Raw genomic sequence first — 19719 nt, forward strand, 5'->3', positions numbered from 1 at the left:
TCAAAAATTATAGAGTAAACTGAAGAGAATCTGACCACTTTTTCGCCATATTCCAAACCCTACAGAATTTTCTAAGCTAGTTCACCTTAATTGAACTGAACAGTGCAGAAGTTTGCCAACACTCTTGCGTCATTTTATTCTATCATAGCACACCAATGATGCGATGATATTTGGAACATTGATTCGAAATGCGTGACCCTTACAAAATTCCAACTCAGTCAAACACCTCAACAACTAGAAACGTACTTACAAATAATTCATACTATGCTTTACCGCTGTAGGTCATACGGAAGCTCATAGATCGAAGATGTGACAGCTCGGTCCGAGCTTATTTCGTACAGTTTTGATGCCGGCATACCGTTATGGCATATCAATTTGTACACGGAATCGGGAGTGGAAAGGGCTTGTATACCCGGCGGGGGGGGGGGGGGGAACTTGGGTTAATTTTTGCTGGGTTTGTGCCGCTGGCCTCTCAGAGCCCCTGCCACATTATAGTCTATTCTGTGGCCAATTATAGACCCCATCTTAGTCACTTTAGGGCAAATATGTAATTTTCGCGATTTCTGTTTTTATGAATTGACCCATTTTTTTAGATTGAATGAAAAACACTTTACTTTTCATCTACAGTACAAACATTCTCGGTACGTTTGCTAACCGTAAATATGAAGAACTGTCTTACCCCCAAAAAACAGAAAATGTGCGACCCTATTCTAGTAACTTTATTGAAAATGCGACCCCATTATAGTCAATACAGTCGTGAAAATGCCACCCCATCCAGCGGCACATCCCCATTAGCCTCTTGTAAGGAAATAGCCCCCTCCCCGGGCTTCTATATGCATAGACTTACTTTTAGGATATTTACGGTAACGCCCTAAGGTAGCTTCTGCGCTCCCCCTCCCGAGAAAAAATCCCTGAACGCAGGTCACGCTATTTTAACCATAACTTTTTCAGTGATTCTGACAGATCTGCCACTGAGATATGTACACATTATATAGGCGTGACATCACAGGAAGCCAGCTGAGTGTTCTTTACTTAAAAGTTGTAAAGCGGTTTCCTTTTCCGTTCATCGGCCCAACAGAGAGAATTGCGAGCCGTAGAGCACGTAGAATTCGATAGTGCAAGTTATTCTGTTGATTGAAATAAGTTAAGAGTCGTTCGAAAAGCACGCAGAAATTAAATGAGAACAGCCAACAACATGTTGTCAGAGCTATTTATGAGCAGAAAATTAAGCCCATCATGTCAAATGCTTAAAGAAATTACAAAAACCGAAATATTTAAGAAAGAGTTAAAATTCAAATGAGAATTTTAGAAAAAGAGTTCATTTATCGTGGTCTGGTGCGCTGTAGTCTTTTAACGCTTGCCACAATTCGGGATACAAAGCCTTCACTTCAGAGGCTTTGGGCACACAACGATCTCTATAATCAAAACCCGGCGACATTCCCTCTGAAATCAACGTAAAAGGTATCTCTCCTTCAAACTTTGCATAATCATTCTCGTCGAGTAAAATCTCTGCGGCCTTTAGACAACCACCAGGGACTGTTCATTGGGGAACGAACATGCCCTTTCGAAGTGTCGCTACCCAATACAAACTCCTCGACTTTGCCCTCGGTTGTGACATATATGTACTTAGCGGGCCAGCCGTCGTGAAAAAAATGTGTTATATCGTTTTTGTTGCTGTTTAAGAAGTTTTTGCCTCCAAGTTCAGGTGCAATCATGTAATAAATTGTAGTCAATAAGCTCCGTTCATTTCCGTCTCTTTCCTTCGCTTGAATAATTTCTGGTGAACGATATGTCTCTACGAAATATCCCCCTTCCTCCGATAGCGGGATTAAGCCCAGGTTTTCAATGTAGTTGTCTTTTCTGTTCTTCATGTCACCAGTACGAAATCTCTCGAAGTTAAACGGCTTTTCTTCTAAAATCGAATGAAGATCGCTGATTAAAAGTCACATTTGATAGTTTACGTTAGACACACTTGAGTACCACTTCCGACGTGTCAATGACGTGATTATACGGACGTCAAGTCTTGAGCCCCTTATGACATCATCAACGCCTTCTCGTTGGCACGGATTCGCGCGCGTGATCCAAGAATTGACCGGTAAACAGAGCATTAGTCAGGAAAACTCATGAAATACAGTCAGGATTCGCGAATTATATATTCACTGTGACGATCGAGTGATCACCGAACATTTTAGTCCGTCTATCTAGATTTCTACCGAGAAAACAGATGTAATGTCGTGAACATCAGATAACCCTAATTCAGACCAGCTCTTTCCTATATATAGTAGTCCATGGCCAGCAACCACCAAGGATCATTGATGGACTTTAAAGCGGTTCGTCCCCTAATCGCGTGATCTGTGAAATGACTCCAAAAGTTAATGTGATTCGTAGCCTCAGGGGCGGATCTAGGGGGAGGGTGCAGGGGGTGCGCACCCCCCCCCCCCCTGAGATGACCTGAGGTTCTCTAATACAACTGGTATTCTGCAAAAAAAAAAAAAAAAAAAAAAAACTATGTGGTTTATTGGTGTTGAAGTAGAGCAAGAGACGAGTGCACCCCCTCCTAAAAAAATCCTGGATCCGCCCCTGAGCCTCCCACGCAACGTCTGCGTGGGAGGCTACGTGATTCGTGACTGTACGGAAATTTAATCCGTGATCCGTGCAGATCCAGAACCCACCCCCTTCTGGTTTTATTGCGGTAATGCTAGTGTTAAGCCTGCGAGCAAGCTTGCTCATAGGCTGATTCTGTTGTGATAGAAATCAGACAATATTTACTTCAAGGTGTTTTTCCTTTTTTTTTTTAACCCAGGGTTCCCCTAAATAAGTGTTTTGAGGGTTTCTTTAGGATCGGATTTACAATTTTATTTCGACCGTGGTAACAATCTTAAGGGGGCAGCCGGTTAAAAGCGTTATTTTTCGTTGATTTCCACATAAAATTTCATTCAATCAAAAAGTGACTCAATTAAGTTACAGTCCTTAGTTCAATAATTATTTGTGAATTTTTGGATGATTTTTCGAATGTTTCAATTTGTAAAATTTAGTGGGGAGATGTTTGAAATTTGGAGAAAAAGAGAAAATATTGGAATTGGGGGTTGTTAAAAATTGAAATATGAAGTGATCAGTAGACAATTACCAGATAGTCTACCACCGCAACAAGGTGCCTCTGATCCCATTAGCGGACTAACTGGTTTATGTGTACACCAGGTATACCTATTCTAACCTCATATATTTCAGCTTCCCAAATCAACATCATTTTCCCCAAATTTAACCAGACTCTCCCCTTAAATGCTGGTATCGTTTGATTTCAGTTCATTTTCTCGAGCAGTTCTTTGAAATAGCCTTCCTATTGAGCAGCTGCATGCGGTAGGCAAACTCTCTTGGGACCTCCAGTGCTGACTGCAAACTATGTACACGGCACCTATGTAAAACAGGCTCTAGTCTAAGAGGGTTCTTAATCACTCCTAAGTAATCCTTGGGTGGGTAAACAAATTACAATTTACTATTTTTAAAAAAAATAATGTTAATGTGTCATAGCCGTTTTAGATTTGTGTAAGAAATAGTGTTTTTGAGTCCTGATGAGTTGACCGTGTTTACATAAAGTCATTCATTCATCCATCCATCCATCCATCCATCCATCCATCCATTCATCCGTTCATCCATTCATCCATTCATTCATTGTAGCCTCTTTATGACTGCCCACCTAAAAGCTAAGATGAATTTGTCACGAAAGACCACTCCTCGAGTAAACATGTTTTGAGAATTCCCCGGGGTGCAAGAGATCCTAGCCGTGTGCTTCATATTAGCCAGTGAACAGGCCGTCTATTTGGGGAAAGTGTGAAAAAAAATTGCGCTTTCCCCAAAAGGAGAGCCTGTTCACAGGCTAGCTTCATATGCTTGCGTCGTCGTCGACACGGCCTACCTCGTTTTCAGGAAATTCAAACATTGGTCATGTTGGCCAAAAATAATAATCATCATCTTCATCATTACTCTCCCTCGCAGCCGTTTTTTGTGATGTCACGCAACGTGGGGAATGTTGGGTGACCTCCCAACAAACGAGTCCGAGGATGGTAACAATGATCAAGATGATGATGATGATGATGACCATTATAAGAGGTTAGATGATGAGATCCTCATTGTTTTAGTGTATCCAACCAGTGTGAGATTTATTCACTTTTCTTATTTCTTTCTCTGTCTCTAGTGGCTTTTAGAACTGCAAATAAACATACTATGTGCGAGCTAGTGTACATCGAATTGGATTTGCGTGGCGGTCGAAGTGGATACGTCAGGACTCAGGGGGGCGCGCAGCCATTTTCTTTCCCGGTCACGCAACGCCCTTCCTAGAATACCCCATTTTTAGGACTTTAATACATGGGTGAAAAACATTTTATCGCCGAAAATTTCTACCAGCAGAACGAGCCAGATAAAGTTAAAAGGACATAGGAGTTTGATTCCTTCTTAATCGGCAGGGAAATTTTGTTTACCGTATCGTGACCAGTGACGCAGGTGGCGACACATTTCGAGCGCTTTACATGACCTGCTTTCTGCCACTCCATTGCCCGTTTGACGGGACGCACGATCATTCCACATTAATATTCAGGAATTGGAATTTTCTCCATAACTTGCAATTGTTTGCATTAATCATGCCTCTGTTTGATTTAACAACAAACGTAAAAGAAGTTCCTGAAAATTTCCACAAGGAGACTACAGAATTAGTAGCACAACTTTTGGGAAAACCGAGCACGGTAAGAATATTCACATTAACATGACTCTAGCGGCGGACAACATTTTGAATGGCGAGATCAACCCAATTTTTTCCCACAAATAATAAGCTTTATAGGTGTCTCTCTTGATTAGTCAGTTTTCCTTGAAGTACATGCGGTAAACCGGTTTGAGAGTTCTTCCCCAGCGACTCCTCGTCCTATGGCCGGAAGAGTATAGGGGGGGGGGGGGGGGATGGGTGGGTTTGGATTAGTCAACGAATATTTGCGTGTAGAGCCTACAGCTAATTTTGGAAATCAGTGCAACCTACAGATTAGTTAGTTTTCTGCTAGTGAGTAACTGACTCATCTGTAGGTTACGTGCACAGTGCATGATTTCCAAATTATATCAATTATTGTCTTTATTCAGGTTCCTTTTGACTGTGTGTTTGTCGTTATTTTCTTCAAAACAATGGATAATAAAAAAATCATTAGATTCGCTTTTTGTGATATCCTAAATAATGAAGGTCTCGGTAAGTGTTATCAGCCTTGGCCTTGGGTTTGGCTGATAGCACCCACCTCGACTTTAACAGATATCACAAAAACCTCATTGTTTCATAGGTGGGGTGAATGGCAGAATGACGAACAGGAATGGCAGAACATGGAATATTCTAATATACGGAATGTGCTAAAACATGGAATTTCAGAATATTCTAAAACAAAACAGAACTAAAACGCAGAATGAGAGAAAAAACTCGAACCATGTTTAAGCTCGTGACAAGTAAAAAATATACTTAATCACTGTTTTGGAGGCCATCTTGATGGGTGGGCAACTGCGTGAAAATAAAATTGTGCGGGAAAACTTGCAGACAAATGTCTTGATAATCTAATAATCGATAATTGACTGGATAAATTTAGGCACAGCTATGGCCTCCATTATTGTTAGTACAATCCTTTGCTGTGTAGCCTGTTCACTGACCCTCTATTTTCTCTTCAAAGTCTGTCGAGCGCAGGTGATAAAATATAAACCGCAGGGGATTTAGCTCGCCCGATGTTTTCAAAAAGAATGAAAAGAAAAATAAAACAATATCTGTGTACAGACTATTTGCTGTGAAACGTAAGTTTACATAGATTCCCATAAAAACACTGTAATTTATCATGCAGGTGCCTACCCATCAAGATGGCTTCCAAAACCATGATACGGTCAACAGTGTACGACAGTACAAAGACTGAATTTTAATTATTTAAAACAACCATGCCTGGTCATTACAAGAAAATAATGCCCACTTGAAGCCATAATAATAAGACATGCTATTGTTCTTCTTAATATGATGAACAGGTTGTTGGAGTGCAAGTCAATGCTGGAGCAAAGTTAACATTTGGAGGGACTGATGAAAACTCTGGGATGCTTCACATCTACTCAGCAGGGAAACTGGGGCCGGAAAAAAATAATGAATATGCCAAAGCTTTTTCCGAACACCTGGAGAAGCATTTCAGAATTCCAAGTGGAAGGTAAAAAAATCTGGCTTTAAAAAAATCTTGCTTTGCAAACCTTTAGATATCTAAACATTTAACAACCAATGAGCTCTGAAGCTTGTTGAGTTGGACAGTGCAACCAAACTATTTTCCCAAGATAAAAGACAAAAATTTCCTAAAACAGTTGTTAAGATCTCAAATGAATTTTGTTCCACTTGTCAGTGGTCATGGACTGACAGCTGACTCTTTCTTTCTTCTTTCTTCTTTTTTGTTTCAGTGAAAGCTCAGAAGTACATTGATTGCAGCCGCCATCTTGAAAAATTATTGCAAAACTGAGGGAGGAGGAGCAGGCAAGGGGGAGGAGGAAAAGAGGAAATTTTTTTTCACTCCTCCCCCGTCCCCTTCCTCTATTTTAACACATTAACCTCTCGGTGGCAGGAGAAGATTAGTATTATGGTTTGCACTGCAAAATACTCCTGCTTTGCAGGCTACCATCTTCTTTCTTCAAATTGTTTCCATAAAAGCAAGGGATCCCTTTTTACCCTTCCTTGAACCCACACACCCTCAGGAACAATCTTTCTTTGACCTGGTAGAGTATTATTTTAATATTATGATTGTAAACAAGTTCCTGTTACATGATGGAAAGTCTATGGTTTTGTATTAACATGGCACCACATAAGCTGATACAGCATGAGTGGACATTTGAAAATGATTCCACTTCTTTCTTGGTAAAGTGTCTTTATCATGATCAGGTTAGTGTGTGTCAATTTACTGGAATATTGATTTAACTACCAATATTGGTGTTGCTATTGAGGTTTTGGTTTGGTTGCTACTGTCATGCAGGGAGGTGGTCACTATTTTTAGAATTTACTGGTGGCCTCAACCTTTCTTCAGTCAATTTGTACTGGTAACAGAACTTCGTGTCCTCCAATTCGGTCTGTAATCATTGAGTGATTAACAAAATCGAACGACCGCATAGTGGGAGTCTGGTTTGTTTAATCACTAGTATGATTACAGACCAGATTGGACGACACGAAATCCTGTTACCAATTAATCATAACGTTAACAAAATTTGTGATATATGACTCTTTTTTGAATCATAACACAAGTCCAAGATATATATTTTTTGAAACTAGCAGTGAAAAAAGCTGTTTAAGCACGCCTGACAGTGCGTACTGTCCTATTAAGGCTGAAATCAGGGCAGTTGATAGCCAATCAGATTTGAGAATTTTGTTATAGTTATGATTAGGGTAATAATTGTTGTTTTGGGGGTACCCTAACCTCCTTTGCTGGAGACTCAATCTCATGCAATAAATCTTAAAATGACAATTATTACATTTAGAATCCTGATTTCTTGGACCCTTTCTCACGATTCAAGTAAAATCCAACTTCCCTTTATCAGTCAAACATTGTCATATATTTTGACCCATTCAGTGGTGGATCCAGACCTTGGGGGGGGCCGGTCATTCAGACCCTGAGATAAGGGGGGCCCAGTCTCCAAAAAAATTTTTCCAGCCCTCCGGGCCTCAGTTTGACTAAACCGAAGTGGGGGTTCGGGCTCCCTGAGCCCCTCCCATGGATCCGCCACTGCCACTGTAATTTGAACCAATTTGCTTTTCTCATTTAGTTCAAAAAATTGTGATTCTGCTGAAAAAACTAGGTTGCAAAAACCTCAGCCCTTATCAGCTGATTGTATCTGTTTTAATAAATGTTGGTAATTTTTTGCAGGTTGTTTATCTTTTTCCATGACATTGCAAGAAGTGACTTGGCTTGGAACGGCAAAACCTTGGCTGGAAAGTGACAGCATCGACAGTACTGTATCACAGAGACTGGCAGATTGATAGATTTTAGATCTCTGATGTGATGTAAAACATAACAGAAAAGAAAGGAGTCCCTTTCATAAAATTGATGACAGTCATTATGAAATGATCCTATTAGTGTCTAAGAACACTATGATGATAATGGTATTTATAAAAAAAAGTGAATCTTTAATTCTGATGATCACTCAAATAAAAAACATTGAGGAAATAAAACTAGTTACATGATGAAAGGACTTTCAGTGTTTTTATTTCACTACCTTTTGCTTGGCCAATATAATTCACAAATAGCTACAGTCGAACCTCCACTAGTGACCACAGCCACCTCTTTACCGACTATTTTTTTGTCATGGGTGATAGTCCATAAATTGACTATTGTTTAAACCTCTTTAAAATGGCCACCTCACTACAATGGCAACAGCCACAAAAGCGTGTCCCCAACTGCCAAAATAATCTCTCAACAACAGCCAATTTTTTCAGTGAATGACGAAAAAGTAAAGAATGGTTGTGAACTTTGATCTTTCTTTTGTTGTTGTTGTTGTTCAATTCATGAAAATGCAGTACTTTTTTGTAACAACCTGTTTTAGAACATACTTCCGAGCATGTTCCTTAAGCTCAAGAGACAGTTAAGAACATTTTTTTACTGCTCGTTTGTTTTTAGCTTGAACCTTTGAAATCCAGGGTGCCCCCAGCATAGGATTTCTATGAAAAAGCCAAGATTTCCTAGTCACCCTAGAGCAAAGTTTCTGGGAAACTGCCCACCAACCCCTAGGCCAACATTAACACTTTCTCACTTATGGCAAAATGTTGGCTTAGTGAAGGGGTAGATGGGCAGTTTCCGAGAAATGTACAATGTCTGATAAAACACAATGCCCCGGTGTTACGTTTATGCACAAGATTTCCACCCAGGTGGTTTGTTTAAGTGGTAACCACCCCTGGACTCCCAACACTGTCAGGCAGTTATGGGCAACTGAGTCGTGAATTTGTTAAAGGAAACATTCCACTGCTGAAGCAATAGTTTGGGTTTTGTCACATCTCCTGGGAAATACAATGGCTTTGTTGTAAACACAAGAAATTTATCACCACCTCAATAAGAGATCTCACTCGTTTATTTCACATCAAATTTCCTTAGCACGTAATTTCCTTTCTGATGAAATACAAAGCACTTTCTTACAGCACCATAACGAGACAGACTCCAGGTTAGACCAAATCAGTGATCCACTAGTGTTTATGGCTAACATGAAAGAGACTCTCTATGGGTAACTCCAATAAAATCGCCGCATGAGTTTAGTCACGCAATGATGGCAAAGAAATCCGCCAAAAAGTGTGCTGCACTTTCAAAATTTTTATCCATAACTTAATTAAACCTGTTGCTTTAATTTTATTGTTTCTGTTATTGTCGAGGTTTGCTTGACCTGCGACGATTTCATTGAAAAAACCAATGATTTGACGGAAAATGAGCATTGAAAATGACATCCATAAATACCCATAGAGAGGCTCACGAAATGACCTTATTTTAACTTATTATTCTAATCTACACCATACTGTTCCATCAGTTTTACATCATGGCGATTTTGCATACACCTCTTAAGCAACCACTTTTGGGTTTTGCTCTAATACTGATGGTTGGCAACAAACAGACTTTCCCCGCCAGCCAAGCTGGCTCCTCCCTTGTACTCTCCTTTAGATGCAGCACCATTAGCGGCAGCACGCTTGAGAAATTCTGCTTGACCAGCTTTCACTTGATCTGCCTTGCCGCCCCAAGCCTTCAGTGCACTTGCTTGAAGAGCACGGCCAAATGAGAAGGTCAACTTCCATGGCTTCTTGCCTAAAGAACAAACCTACACTCTCAGATTTCATGCCTTACCCTGGTTTTTATTATTATATGCCTCCCCCAGAGACAGATTTTAACTTCTGGTTAAGTCTGTTTATGGAACACCCCTATAATCCTTGTTCTGGGTACCAGCCTGGGCAAAAAGATTTGATTATGTGCCATGACTGGCCTGTCAAAAAGCCATTGTCGATTTGCCAATCAGGTTGAAGGGCAATTCAAAATACATTTCTGGTAATTCGTTAAGTCCACTGTGAGCCCAGAACAGGGTTATTGGTGGTGCTTTGCAGATGTTACTATAAACCAAGGATAGCTTATATCTGAAAGCCAGTGTTGGAATTTCCCAACATACGAAAGAGGGGCTTTTCTTATTATCCTCAAAAAGCACTGTTTCCTTTTGACTTCTTAACTTTTTAGGGTGTTCATAAGGCATTGGAGATTGTAGAAGTCTCCATCTACTATGTTGAATTCTCCAGCTTACGTTAGGTAGCCTATGACTATTTTTTATTCAGATGTGGAGCCTCTTTCAAAATATTCCCCTGTAACGTCACATTTTTCAACTGCTACTAGAATTCTTAATGAAAATCCAGCCTTTTAGCCATCCTGACAAGAGTTCTTCCTGTTGTTGTAACCTCTATTAACCCAGCTTTAGTTTGAAATTTGGCCCATTTTTGTCAAAACTCTAATTTTTTTGAGGCATCTTCGCCCGCCTTTAATCACTGACAAAGATTATTTCAACATTACAATGATTAAAGCGAATTTTGATGGTATGTACTTCATTTAAGATGTCATACATTCTTTTGTCATAATAGGCCATTTGCACTATGAGATCATTTTACTACTACCATAATCCTTCAGGGTTTTGCTTTCTTGTGCAAATTAGGGCTTTTGTTCTTTAAACCTCACCGGGATTACAAAATTTAAATATGAAAGGAAAAACGGAAAGGATTCTGGTCGTAGTAGCAGAATGACGCCATCATGTAAATGGCCTCTTTGGGGGCTGGCTCGATTTGTGAGGGAAGGGGGGTTTGGTGACAATCAGGGGGAGTGGGGTAGTGCAAAAGAGAGAGTCTCTAGATTTTAGATCTCCAGAGGTTTTAATCCCTGCCAAAGGAGTGGCTGCTTAATGGAGCTTTAACTGTATTTTAAACGGTCAAACTAATCACCTGGGTATTGGTTGATGGCATTAAGGTTCACTGATGCCTCTTCTTCTGACTGTCCTCCAGACAGAAACACAACACCAGGCACTGCAACAGGTATGGTTCTCTGGAAAGCTGTGACAGTGGCCATGGCATTTTGCTCTGGTGTGTTCTTGGTTGGGCAACTCTGGCCTAAATAGGAAAGAAGATGAATTTATGGTTTATGATAACAACATTATTGAGCACAAGTGGGGGCTATCAAAATAAAGAGTATTGCCATACAAAGGTTTAATTCCAGCCTCCTCAGGTGCTTTGTTTTTTGCATAGAGGCAAGCATGAAATGTGAGTGACACTTGAGTGACTGGTGATTAAGTGTAAGGCCCTGCACAAGGGATCGTGGGAAGGAGAAAAACGAGAGGTGAAGACATCTCAACCATCTTCTCCTTCCTGCCTTCCTTAATTGCCACAGAGACATCTGGGCACGAGGCAGGGTTGAATATGATAGAGGATCACAAGTTTTCACAAGTGCAGGCCTAACCAGTTTCGCATAGTTATGCAAGATGGCCAAACTGATGGTTTCCAAAGCAAATAGGCTGTAATTATGGTGAGTCTTTGATAAGGACCATTTGGGCCCAAAACTTAGCACGTTTTCCCCCCTAGAGAACCGACAATTAGATCTAATTTCCTCCTACCCCCCCGACGCATGTTCCTGGACTGTCCGCAAGGTGCCGGAGTTTACTGTAGAACCAGTCCTTCTGACAGGGTGCGGGTAAAAAATAAAAATTGTGCGCGATTTTGGGGGCAAATTGTGCGGGGAAAAACACCGATTGTGCGGGAATTGTGCGGGATTGTGCAATCTTTCGACCTACCAAATATTCCGTGATTGTGAGCAAGAGCTCCCTGAAAAATACACTGCCACGTACTGCATCGATTGCTCTTTCCAGTGATATAAGTTGACCAGACCTTTTTCAGCCTTAATTTATTTGAGGTATATTATAAATATAATGTGGATCAAAACTTAAGATGATGCAGTTAGTCTTGTTGTCTTACAGAGCTGCCAGAGCGCCTCCGAGACCAAAATCAAATCAGTTGAGCAATAAGAGTCATAAGATCCGCATCGAACACGTAACGCACGAACGCCAGTGTTGAGTTTGTAAATTGTAAAATTTAACCTCAAATTGTCAAAATACCTGTGTTAAAACAGTGCTCGCTATCTTTGTCGGACATTTTGAAGCTTTCTGCAATGTCGGAACACCGAAGACAAATGAAAAAAGCCAAAGAAAAGAGTCTGTAAACAAGCGGCCATCTTGGTTAACTTAGTAACCAGGCTAAAAAAACATGTGCTCGAGAAATTTACACAGCTACCAAGCTTGTCAAAGTGTGGGTTTTTTTTCGATACAGGAATACGTTTCTTAGAGCCAATTCTGTGACTAAAGTTCATATTTTTTAAAAAAACTTTTTCCCCCAAAAAATGTGAGCTTCAACTCGGGGTGCTGCTTATCTGCGAGTGCGGCTTCAGATATGCTGGTCTTTACGGTATATTCACTCTTCATTTCGTGAGTAGAAGCTTCTGTTATTTTTGTTCTTCGCTAGTTGGTACAGGGACGAAGTGATTTAGAAAAAAGAGCGATCGACCCCAATCAGACTGCAAGGAATGCTGTTCATTTCATATGCTTTACTTCAACTATATATGGTAGCTAATGCGTTCATGGTAAATCCCAGCTTCATTTCCGGTTTAGCGTCCAGCAGTGAAATTTTATTGTTATGTTAAATTGCAAGGTGCGGTTTATTAATTTAAAGGGTAAGTAAATTACAAATCTAGTTACGTTCATGTTTATTTTGCAAATGTTTTTGTTTCTTTTACAGACATAATAAAAGTTGAGTTAAGGAGTTTAGTTGTTCTTTGCTGTTCCTTTTTAAAAATATTGTGTGAACAAAAGCAACGCTTAAACGTGACACAAATCACGGAAAAAAGAGTTGTACATCAGTATTGTAAGAATACTAATAAAAATACACATACTTTTTTCGTTTGTTTTCGACGAATGTACTCAATGTAAAATACAGGTTTCATTTCAATATAGGTAACTACTTGAACGCCTTCTATTAACGGTCTGTTCCCAGCCATGCATGAAAAACCGGAGAAAATATACTGTCATCTTTGTACACAAGCAAATAGCGATGACTTAACAAAACAATACATGTAAAATGCAACGTTTACCACAGTGCTAGAGTAAGTCTTAGAAATGGTTTACATTTCTTTAAAGTCGCTTACACATTTTCGTTTAACGACAATGAAGTGAACATGAACTAGTGTTTTTTCCTGCTTTTTATTTGTAAAACAATTGCCACAAATAGGATAAGAAGAACCCCAGTATCCCACGGAGCGCTGCATGACGACACAATACTCGATGTGTACGTGACTAGTGCCCAGGACAGCGCGAGCTATGGAAAGCGCCTTGTTGTTTTTATAAGCGCCCGAGCTGTTCGAGGAAAAAGCTATGGATTTTTCGTTTGTTTTGGAAGGTAAATAGCCTAAAAGTTTTCTAGAAATCTTGGAAATCAATAGGAATACCTGATTTAATTTAAATTTTCAGGAAATTTTTCAGTATTGTGCGGGATTTTGCCGATTGTGCCTGATTGTGCGGGTTAGACCGAATTGTGCGGTCCCGCACCCGCGCACCCTGTCAGAAGGCCTGTAGAACCCATCTTTATCGCTACAAAGTTATAGGTATCGTAGCCTGCTCGCAGGCTATTTATGACGTAGTTGTTCAAAAGATGGATAGCGCTATCCACCGTATAAATCCCCTTCCAATGGATAGTGCAATAATACTTAACCACTAGATATAGACATTTATCTGATGGACAGCTCTATCCAGCTTTTGAACAATTGCTGCCTGAAAAGAACTTTTTGCAACAGTTATTGATGTTTTGACAAATTCTGTCCCTTAGTCTTGATCATTGATTGGCAACTTATTAGAACAAAGGTGCTGCCACATACAGAGACCACATCCATAATGATGCAGTCAGAGGCAGAATCAGGCAAACCATAGGGCCCTACAACGATATTTTAACCATGGTAAAGAAACAAGTTAAAGTGGTTTGGGCATGTTTCAAGATCAGCAGGGCTTGCCGAGAAACTCTACAAGGAACAGTGTAAGGAGGGAGAAGAGGGGGCCAACAAAAGAAGCATTGGGAGGTATTATTATTACACCTCTGAGTGGACAAGGTTCAAGTTTTGCAATGCCCTAAGAGAAGTTGAAGACAAACTAAAAGCTGCAAGGTGCAAGGTGCTGCCACAGACTTACATGTAGTGAAATAGTCAAATAAAAGTCTAGGAGTTCACCAGCTGTAACCGAAGTTGTGATAATGACCGCTCACCATCTGTATTTCATCTTTTAATGCTGATTTGTACAACAAATCAAGGCAAGATGTAACAAAAGGCTTTTATCAGAAATTTTTTTAGAAGAAGGAAAATTTGGCATACACATACTGGCAAGCCACTGTGTCCAAGGGTCTGTTTCATGAAAGTTCTGATTAACTAACAGGCCTGGAAAGCTGTTGTTATTTACATTCAAGATAGAGGATTCAATAGTTTGGCAGATAACATGATAAATCTATTACAGCCTACTTCAAATGTCAAACTTTTCGTGTACTTAACCTAATCCCATTAAATAAGAACATGAAAAGATCAACCAATGAATCAATTAAGTCTGACACATCTAATTTGGGTGGCACTTTGAATTAACTTCGAGTAGCCCACATGGGAACATTGACTTTGGAGTGACTTGCTTTCAAATGTGCTGAAATACATAAATATACTTTAATTTACTTTGACTTTTTAGCAATGTAGACCAGTTTACGTTGCAAAAAGGAATTTAGTCCAAATCATTAAGTTCGACATCTGAGTCAACCATTCAACTTACATCATTTGAGTCAACCCAAATAAGTAATAAAGTTTGATACATGAAAAGTTTGATGTTTGAACCAGGCCTCAGTAAACAAAATCAAAAATATTATGAGCTGGTTTTATAGCTAGGAACTATATATATATATTTTTATAGATTTTGATTTGAATATTTGATCTTCAACCTGAAAAGTTACCAGGACTTTCAAGAAACAAGCTTCTGCTATCTTATTATTTCATGAAATAATGTACAATGCTGTATGATTATTCATCAAAATGTTGTCTCAGTGTAAAGTTTATTATGCATCAAAACCACAAATGCTGAGGACTGGGTCAAATTGAATTTAGATATAATCTTGCATCAATTCTTTGAGGGGGTGCCCTGTGGGAACCTTCACTATCAGATTATGCAATCCCTGATTATGCAATATAGAGCCAATTATCTTTTAGTCTAAACAATTCAAGCATTTAAATCACAGTTATTCCGTTGATATTCATTTTGACAAGATTTCACAAATTATGCTGGTAACATTGAAGGATTCATATGAAGACTTTACTGAAAAATTTCCAATTGTTGATAATTTTTTTAGCTAATTGTCCGGTCTAGATCATTTCCAAATGACCAGCTATTAGTTTGTTTTGAACATGACGTCTGTACATTAATTTACAAGTCATGAATAACAAATTCAGTACTGAAATTGTGAATCCAAAAGAAAAACCGCAAAGTAACAAATTTTATCATCAACGCGGGATGTTGGGAGAACACGAGAAAAGCTTGTAAATCACGAGCCGAAGGCTCGTGATTTACAAGCTTTTCGAGTGTTCTCCCAACGTCCCAAGTGGGTTATCACGCCGGTAAACCCATAGAAAGTGTGGTCTATTGCTTTTATAATATAACTTTAATTTTTCTACGAGTTTCCATAAGTTTTTAACCTATCAGAACGCGCGTACTATCTTAGTTATTTTATAAAAGTAAATAGAAATGTACAAGAAGCCATAACAGAAATATACAAAGTAACTTGCAAGGGGCCGTTTGCAACAAATTGCACAAAATAACTCAGAAGAAATTTGGGGTTAAATACTGCAAAGTCATGTAGGAAATGAAGCAATGACGGGACCAATATCCAGACACAAACGAATACGGATACTGATAGTACTAATATGACCATTTCTCAACTTACAGAAAACAAACATTTCACCTACCAGCTGTGACCATGTTAGGCTTGAGCAAAGTTCCTTCAAGGTAGACATGATGATCTACCAAAGCCTTATACTGAGCAGAAAGCACGGCTTCCGTGACCTGCTGACAGCGTTCCAGAGAATGATCACCATCGCACAAAATTTCAGGCTCTACAATGGGTACAAGGCCATTTTGTTGACAAATGGTTGCATAGCGAGCCAGGACGTTCGCGTTTTCAAATATGGCCAGTTGCGAGGGCGTGTGTTCGGAGATTTTTAACACACAACGCCACTTGGCGAAGTCACAACCATCTTTTTTGTACTGTGCACATCTCTCAGCGAGCCCGTCAAGTCCTTGCGTGGTTCCCTCTCCAATTGTTCCTGCAAGAGGAACGACACCTTTGTCGACTTTGATGCCCGGAATGATCCCATGGTCGCGGAGAATTTTCACAAACGGAGTTCCGTCATCTGCTTTCTGGTAAACAGTTTCATGGAAGAGGATCACACCGCTGATATTCTTCGCCATTTCTGCGCCAGATGTGAACAGAAGCTGTCGGTACAAGCGCCGGTTTTCTTCTATATTTTCGACTCCGATGCCTGCAAGTCTCTTTCCCATGGTTCCTGTGCTTTCATCTGCAGCGAGGATTCCTTTACCGGGAGCGACAATGGCTTCGGCAATCCTCTTCAGCTCTGCCTTCAATTCTGGTGTTAAAGGAGCGTCCATGGCGATCAACAGAACTCTTTTGACCCTCGGAAACCGGTAGTAAACTTCGTTCGATGGCTGCAACTTCGAGATGAGGACGAAGGTCGCTGATCTGCAAGCTGTACCTTCCTTAGAAGAGTCCTAATTGGCTAGTTCTGATAAGCATGTCTTACATTTGACCAATCAGAACACATTTTAGAACGTGGTCTATAAAATGCATTCGGACGTGACAACTGACTCATAATTTATCGAAATTTGTGTAGACGTGTCATTTGGAAGTAACTTAGCCTAAAATGGAAAGGAATCTGTTAAGTTTTTTTACTTTTTGTTCAGCAATTTTTCTGGTACAACTCTTACCATTAAAAATAGCGTCAAATGTGACTTCCTTTTACGGCAAAATGTGGGTATGGAGAAGGCGTGGTGTAGGGATGGGCAATTGGAAGGGATGAACTGGGAACCATAATTTTCCCCCAGACTTTCCCGCGCGTTTGGCAGCGGGTGTGTTTTTTCCCGCGCTCTTTTTATAATACCACCTGACCACCAGCACATCGGAAAAGCTCCCTGCAAGACTGTCTCGTTTCACATTTTAGACTTAAATTTTTCCTCATTTCTTGATGTGTAAAGGCAATGAACGAGATCCAGAGAAACTCAATATGTTGAGGTAAGTTGTAAAGCTGTGCGCGAGTAATCGGAAGTCAATGTTTTAAACTTGGAAACAATTTAAAATTGAACAGAGTTCTGTTCTTCAGAGAAAGCTTCCAAGGCTATGAATCAACACTATAAAAAAGCTTCCCGAATTTCACAGGCAAAACACACACTTCTATCCCATAAGCACCACCTATATTTTTGCCATGTCCACGTTTTTTCTAACAGATACATTTATCCTTGTATTAACCTATTTGGTGTTGAAAGCTCACTCACCCCTTCAAAATTATAAACCCCCCCTTGGATATTACTTTCCCTTATTTTTCTCCTATAGCTAAGCCTCTCAAAAAGGCCTTTGAAATAAATATAAGACCCAGGGCTTATTTTTTTTGAAATATTTTAAAAGTATTAATTTTCACTGTTTTGATTTGATTGGTCAATGGCCAATCAGCAAAATTATGGTAAAGCCATAATTATCTGTAGAAGGGCTTCAACTTTGTATGGCAAAATCAGTTATGAGGATAATTTCTTTGTCCATTTCACACAAATGTCCAGTGCTGGCCACAAGATCCCTACTTTCCTTTTTCATCCTTAGTTCCACACTTCTCAAAGGTGTGGAAGTGTGGAAAAGTCTGACAAAGTAAGGATATTGTCGCACTTTTCTCACAGGCACTAATCCCTTGTAATTCTTTACTTAGTTCCACACTTCTCAGAGGTCTGGAAGTTTGGAAAAGTCTGACAAAGTCAGGATAATATCACACTTTTCGGCCAGTCATGAACCTTTTGTCATTCTTTACTTAGTTCCACACTTCTCAGAGGTGTGGAAGTGTGGAAAAGTCTGACAAAGTAAGGATATTGTCGCACTTTTCCCCCAGTCCTGAACCCTTTGTCATTCTTTACTTAGTTCCACACTTCTCAGAGGTGTGGAAGTGTGGAAAAGTCCGACAAAGTAAGGATATTGTCGCACTTTTCCCCCAGTCATGAACCCTTTGTCATTCTTTACTTAGTTCCACACTTCTCAGAGGTCTGGAAGTGTGGAAAAGTCTGACAAAGTAAGGATAATGTGACACTTTTCCCCAGTCATGAACCCTTTGTCATTCTTTACTTAGTTCCACACTTCTCAGAGGTCTGGAAGTGTGGAAAAGTCTGACAAAGTAAGGATAATGTGACACTTTTCCCCAGTCATGAACCCTTTGTCATTCTTTACTTAGTTCCACACTTCTCAGAGGTCTGGAAGTGTGGAAAAGTCTGACAAAGTAAGGATAATGTGACACTTTTCCCCAGTCATGAACCCTTTGTCATTCTTTACTTAGTTCCACACTTCTTAGAGGTCTGGAAGTGTGGAAAAGTCTGACAAAGTAAGGATATTGTCGCACTTTTCCCCCTGTTAAGAACCCCTTGTCATTCTTTACTTAGTTCTACACTTCTCAGAGGTGTGGAAGTGTGGAAAAGTCTGACAAAGTCAGGATAATGTCACACTTTTCCCCTGGTCATACGAAACCCCTGTCATTCTTTACTTAGTTCTACACTTCTCAGAGGTGTGGAAGTATGAAATAGTCTGACAGAGTCAGGATATTGTCACATTGTGCAAAAATATGCGAAGATTCGCGGTAATGCGTTATTGTTAAACTGAGAAATTAATGGTTGAAAAATGTGTGGTTTTTGGGACTTTCCCCCCAGTCACGAATCCCTTGACATTCTTTACTTAGTTACACTCCTATGTATGAAATGAGAATAAAGCGCAGTGGGAGTATTTGTTGGTTTTATTCCTTCAACTCGTTTTACATCTTTTTAAATGCTATTTTAAGTTTAGACAACAATTTTATGACTAGAAGATATTAGCCTTGTTTCACTGCCATCTGTTTGAATACCCGACCATAAAACAAGCTTACGTTTTCTCTGTCACGAAGTCCCCGTCAGTCCTTTATCTTCGTTTATTTCAACGGAAACCTCAACAACGTCATCTAATCTATGGATTTTTATGTTTGAAATTTTTCATCTTAATGTGCCATATATGAGACGTCTTATTCTGGGTTTTTCTCCTTCCTATAGATCTATTCGGCTGACTCAATGTCGTACCCAATTCAAACCCTTTGGGTATAAAACGTTTTGTTTTAGGAATTTCTATATCATTTAAATGTGAATGCCACATTATAACGCAAATACAATCCACTAAGAATCTTAACCCCGGGAGCTTTCAATTGGGTACAACAGTCAGGTCTCTTAAGATCGTGACACCGCTAAAAATAGGTAGTAAAGAATGCAGAGTATGTACGTTCTATCTTCCTCGCTTTAAGATCAACTTGATAAAGTTTATAAATGCTCAAATCAATT

At 39.7% G+C, this 19719-nt stretch overlaps 2 protein-coding genes and 1 pseudogene across 3 annotated transcripts; 1 reads left to right on the top strand and 2 right to left on the bottom strand.

Moving 5' to 3' along the window:
• Positions 1–1196: 1196 nt before the first annotated feature.
• Positions 1197–1997, bottom strand: LOC140952127 (uncharacterized; annotated as a pseudogene).
• Positions 1998–4580: 2583 nt separating this feature from the next.
• Positions 4581–7983, top strand: LOC140952845 (macrophage migration inhibitory factor homolog). 2 transcript variants are annotated; one of them, XM_073402297.1, is made up of 3 exons: positions 4581–4736; positions 6031–6203; positions 7896–7983. In XM_073402297.1, the coding sequence occupies exons 1-3, from the start codon at positions 4635–4637 to the stop codon at positions 7966–7968; spliced, it is 348 nt and encodes a 115-aa protein (XP_073258398.1). In that variant the 5' UTR covers positions 4581–4634; the 3' UTR covers positions 7969–7983. The 2 variants fall into 2 exon arrangements, with proteins under 2 accessions (XP_073258398.1, XP_073258399.1); XM_073402298.1 differs by lacking the exon at positions 7896–7983 and adding an exon at positions 6445–6481.
• Positions 7984–9075: 1092 nt separating this feature from the next.
• Positions 9076–16844, bottom strand: LOC140951665 (fructose-bisphosphate aldolase C-like). Its single transcript, XM_073400964.1, has 3 exons — positions 16062–16844; positions 10982–11146; positions 9076–9812 (listed from the first exon to the last, which is right to left on the bottom strand). Exons 1-3 carry the CDS (start codon positions 16759–16761, stop codon positions 9598–9600), a joined length of 1080 nt encoding a protein of 359 aa, XP_073257065.1. The 5' UTR covers positions 16762–16844; the 3' UTR covers positions 9076–9597.
• Positions 16845–19719: the final 2875 nt, after the last annotated feature.

Source organism: Porites lutea, chromosome 11 (assembly GCF_958299795.1).
Source record: "Porites lutea chromosome 11, jaPorLute2.1, whole genome shotgun sequence".
NCBI lineage: Eukaryota > Metazoa > Cnidaria > Anthozoa > Scleractinia > Poritidae > Porites > Porites lutea.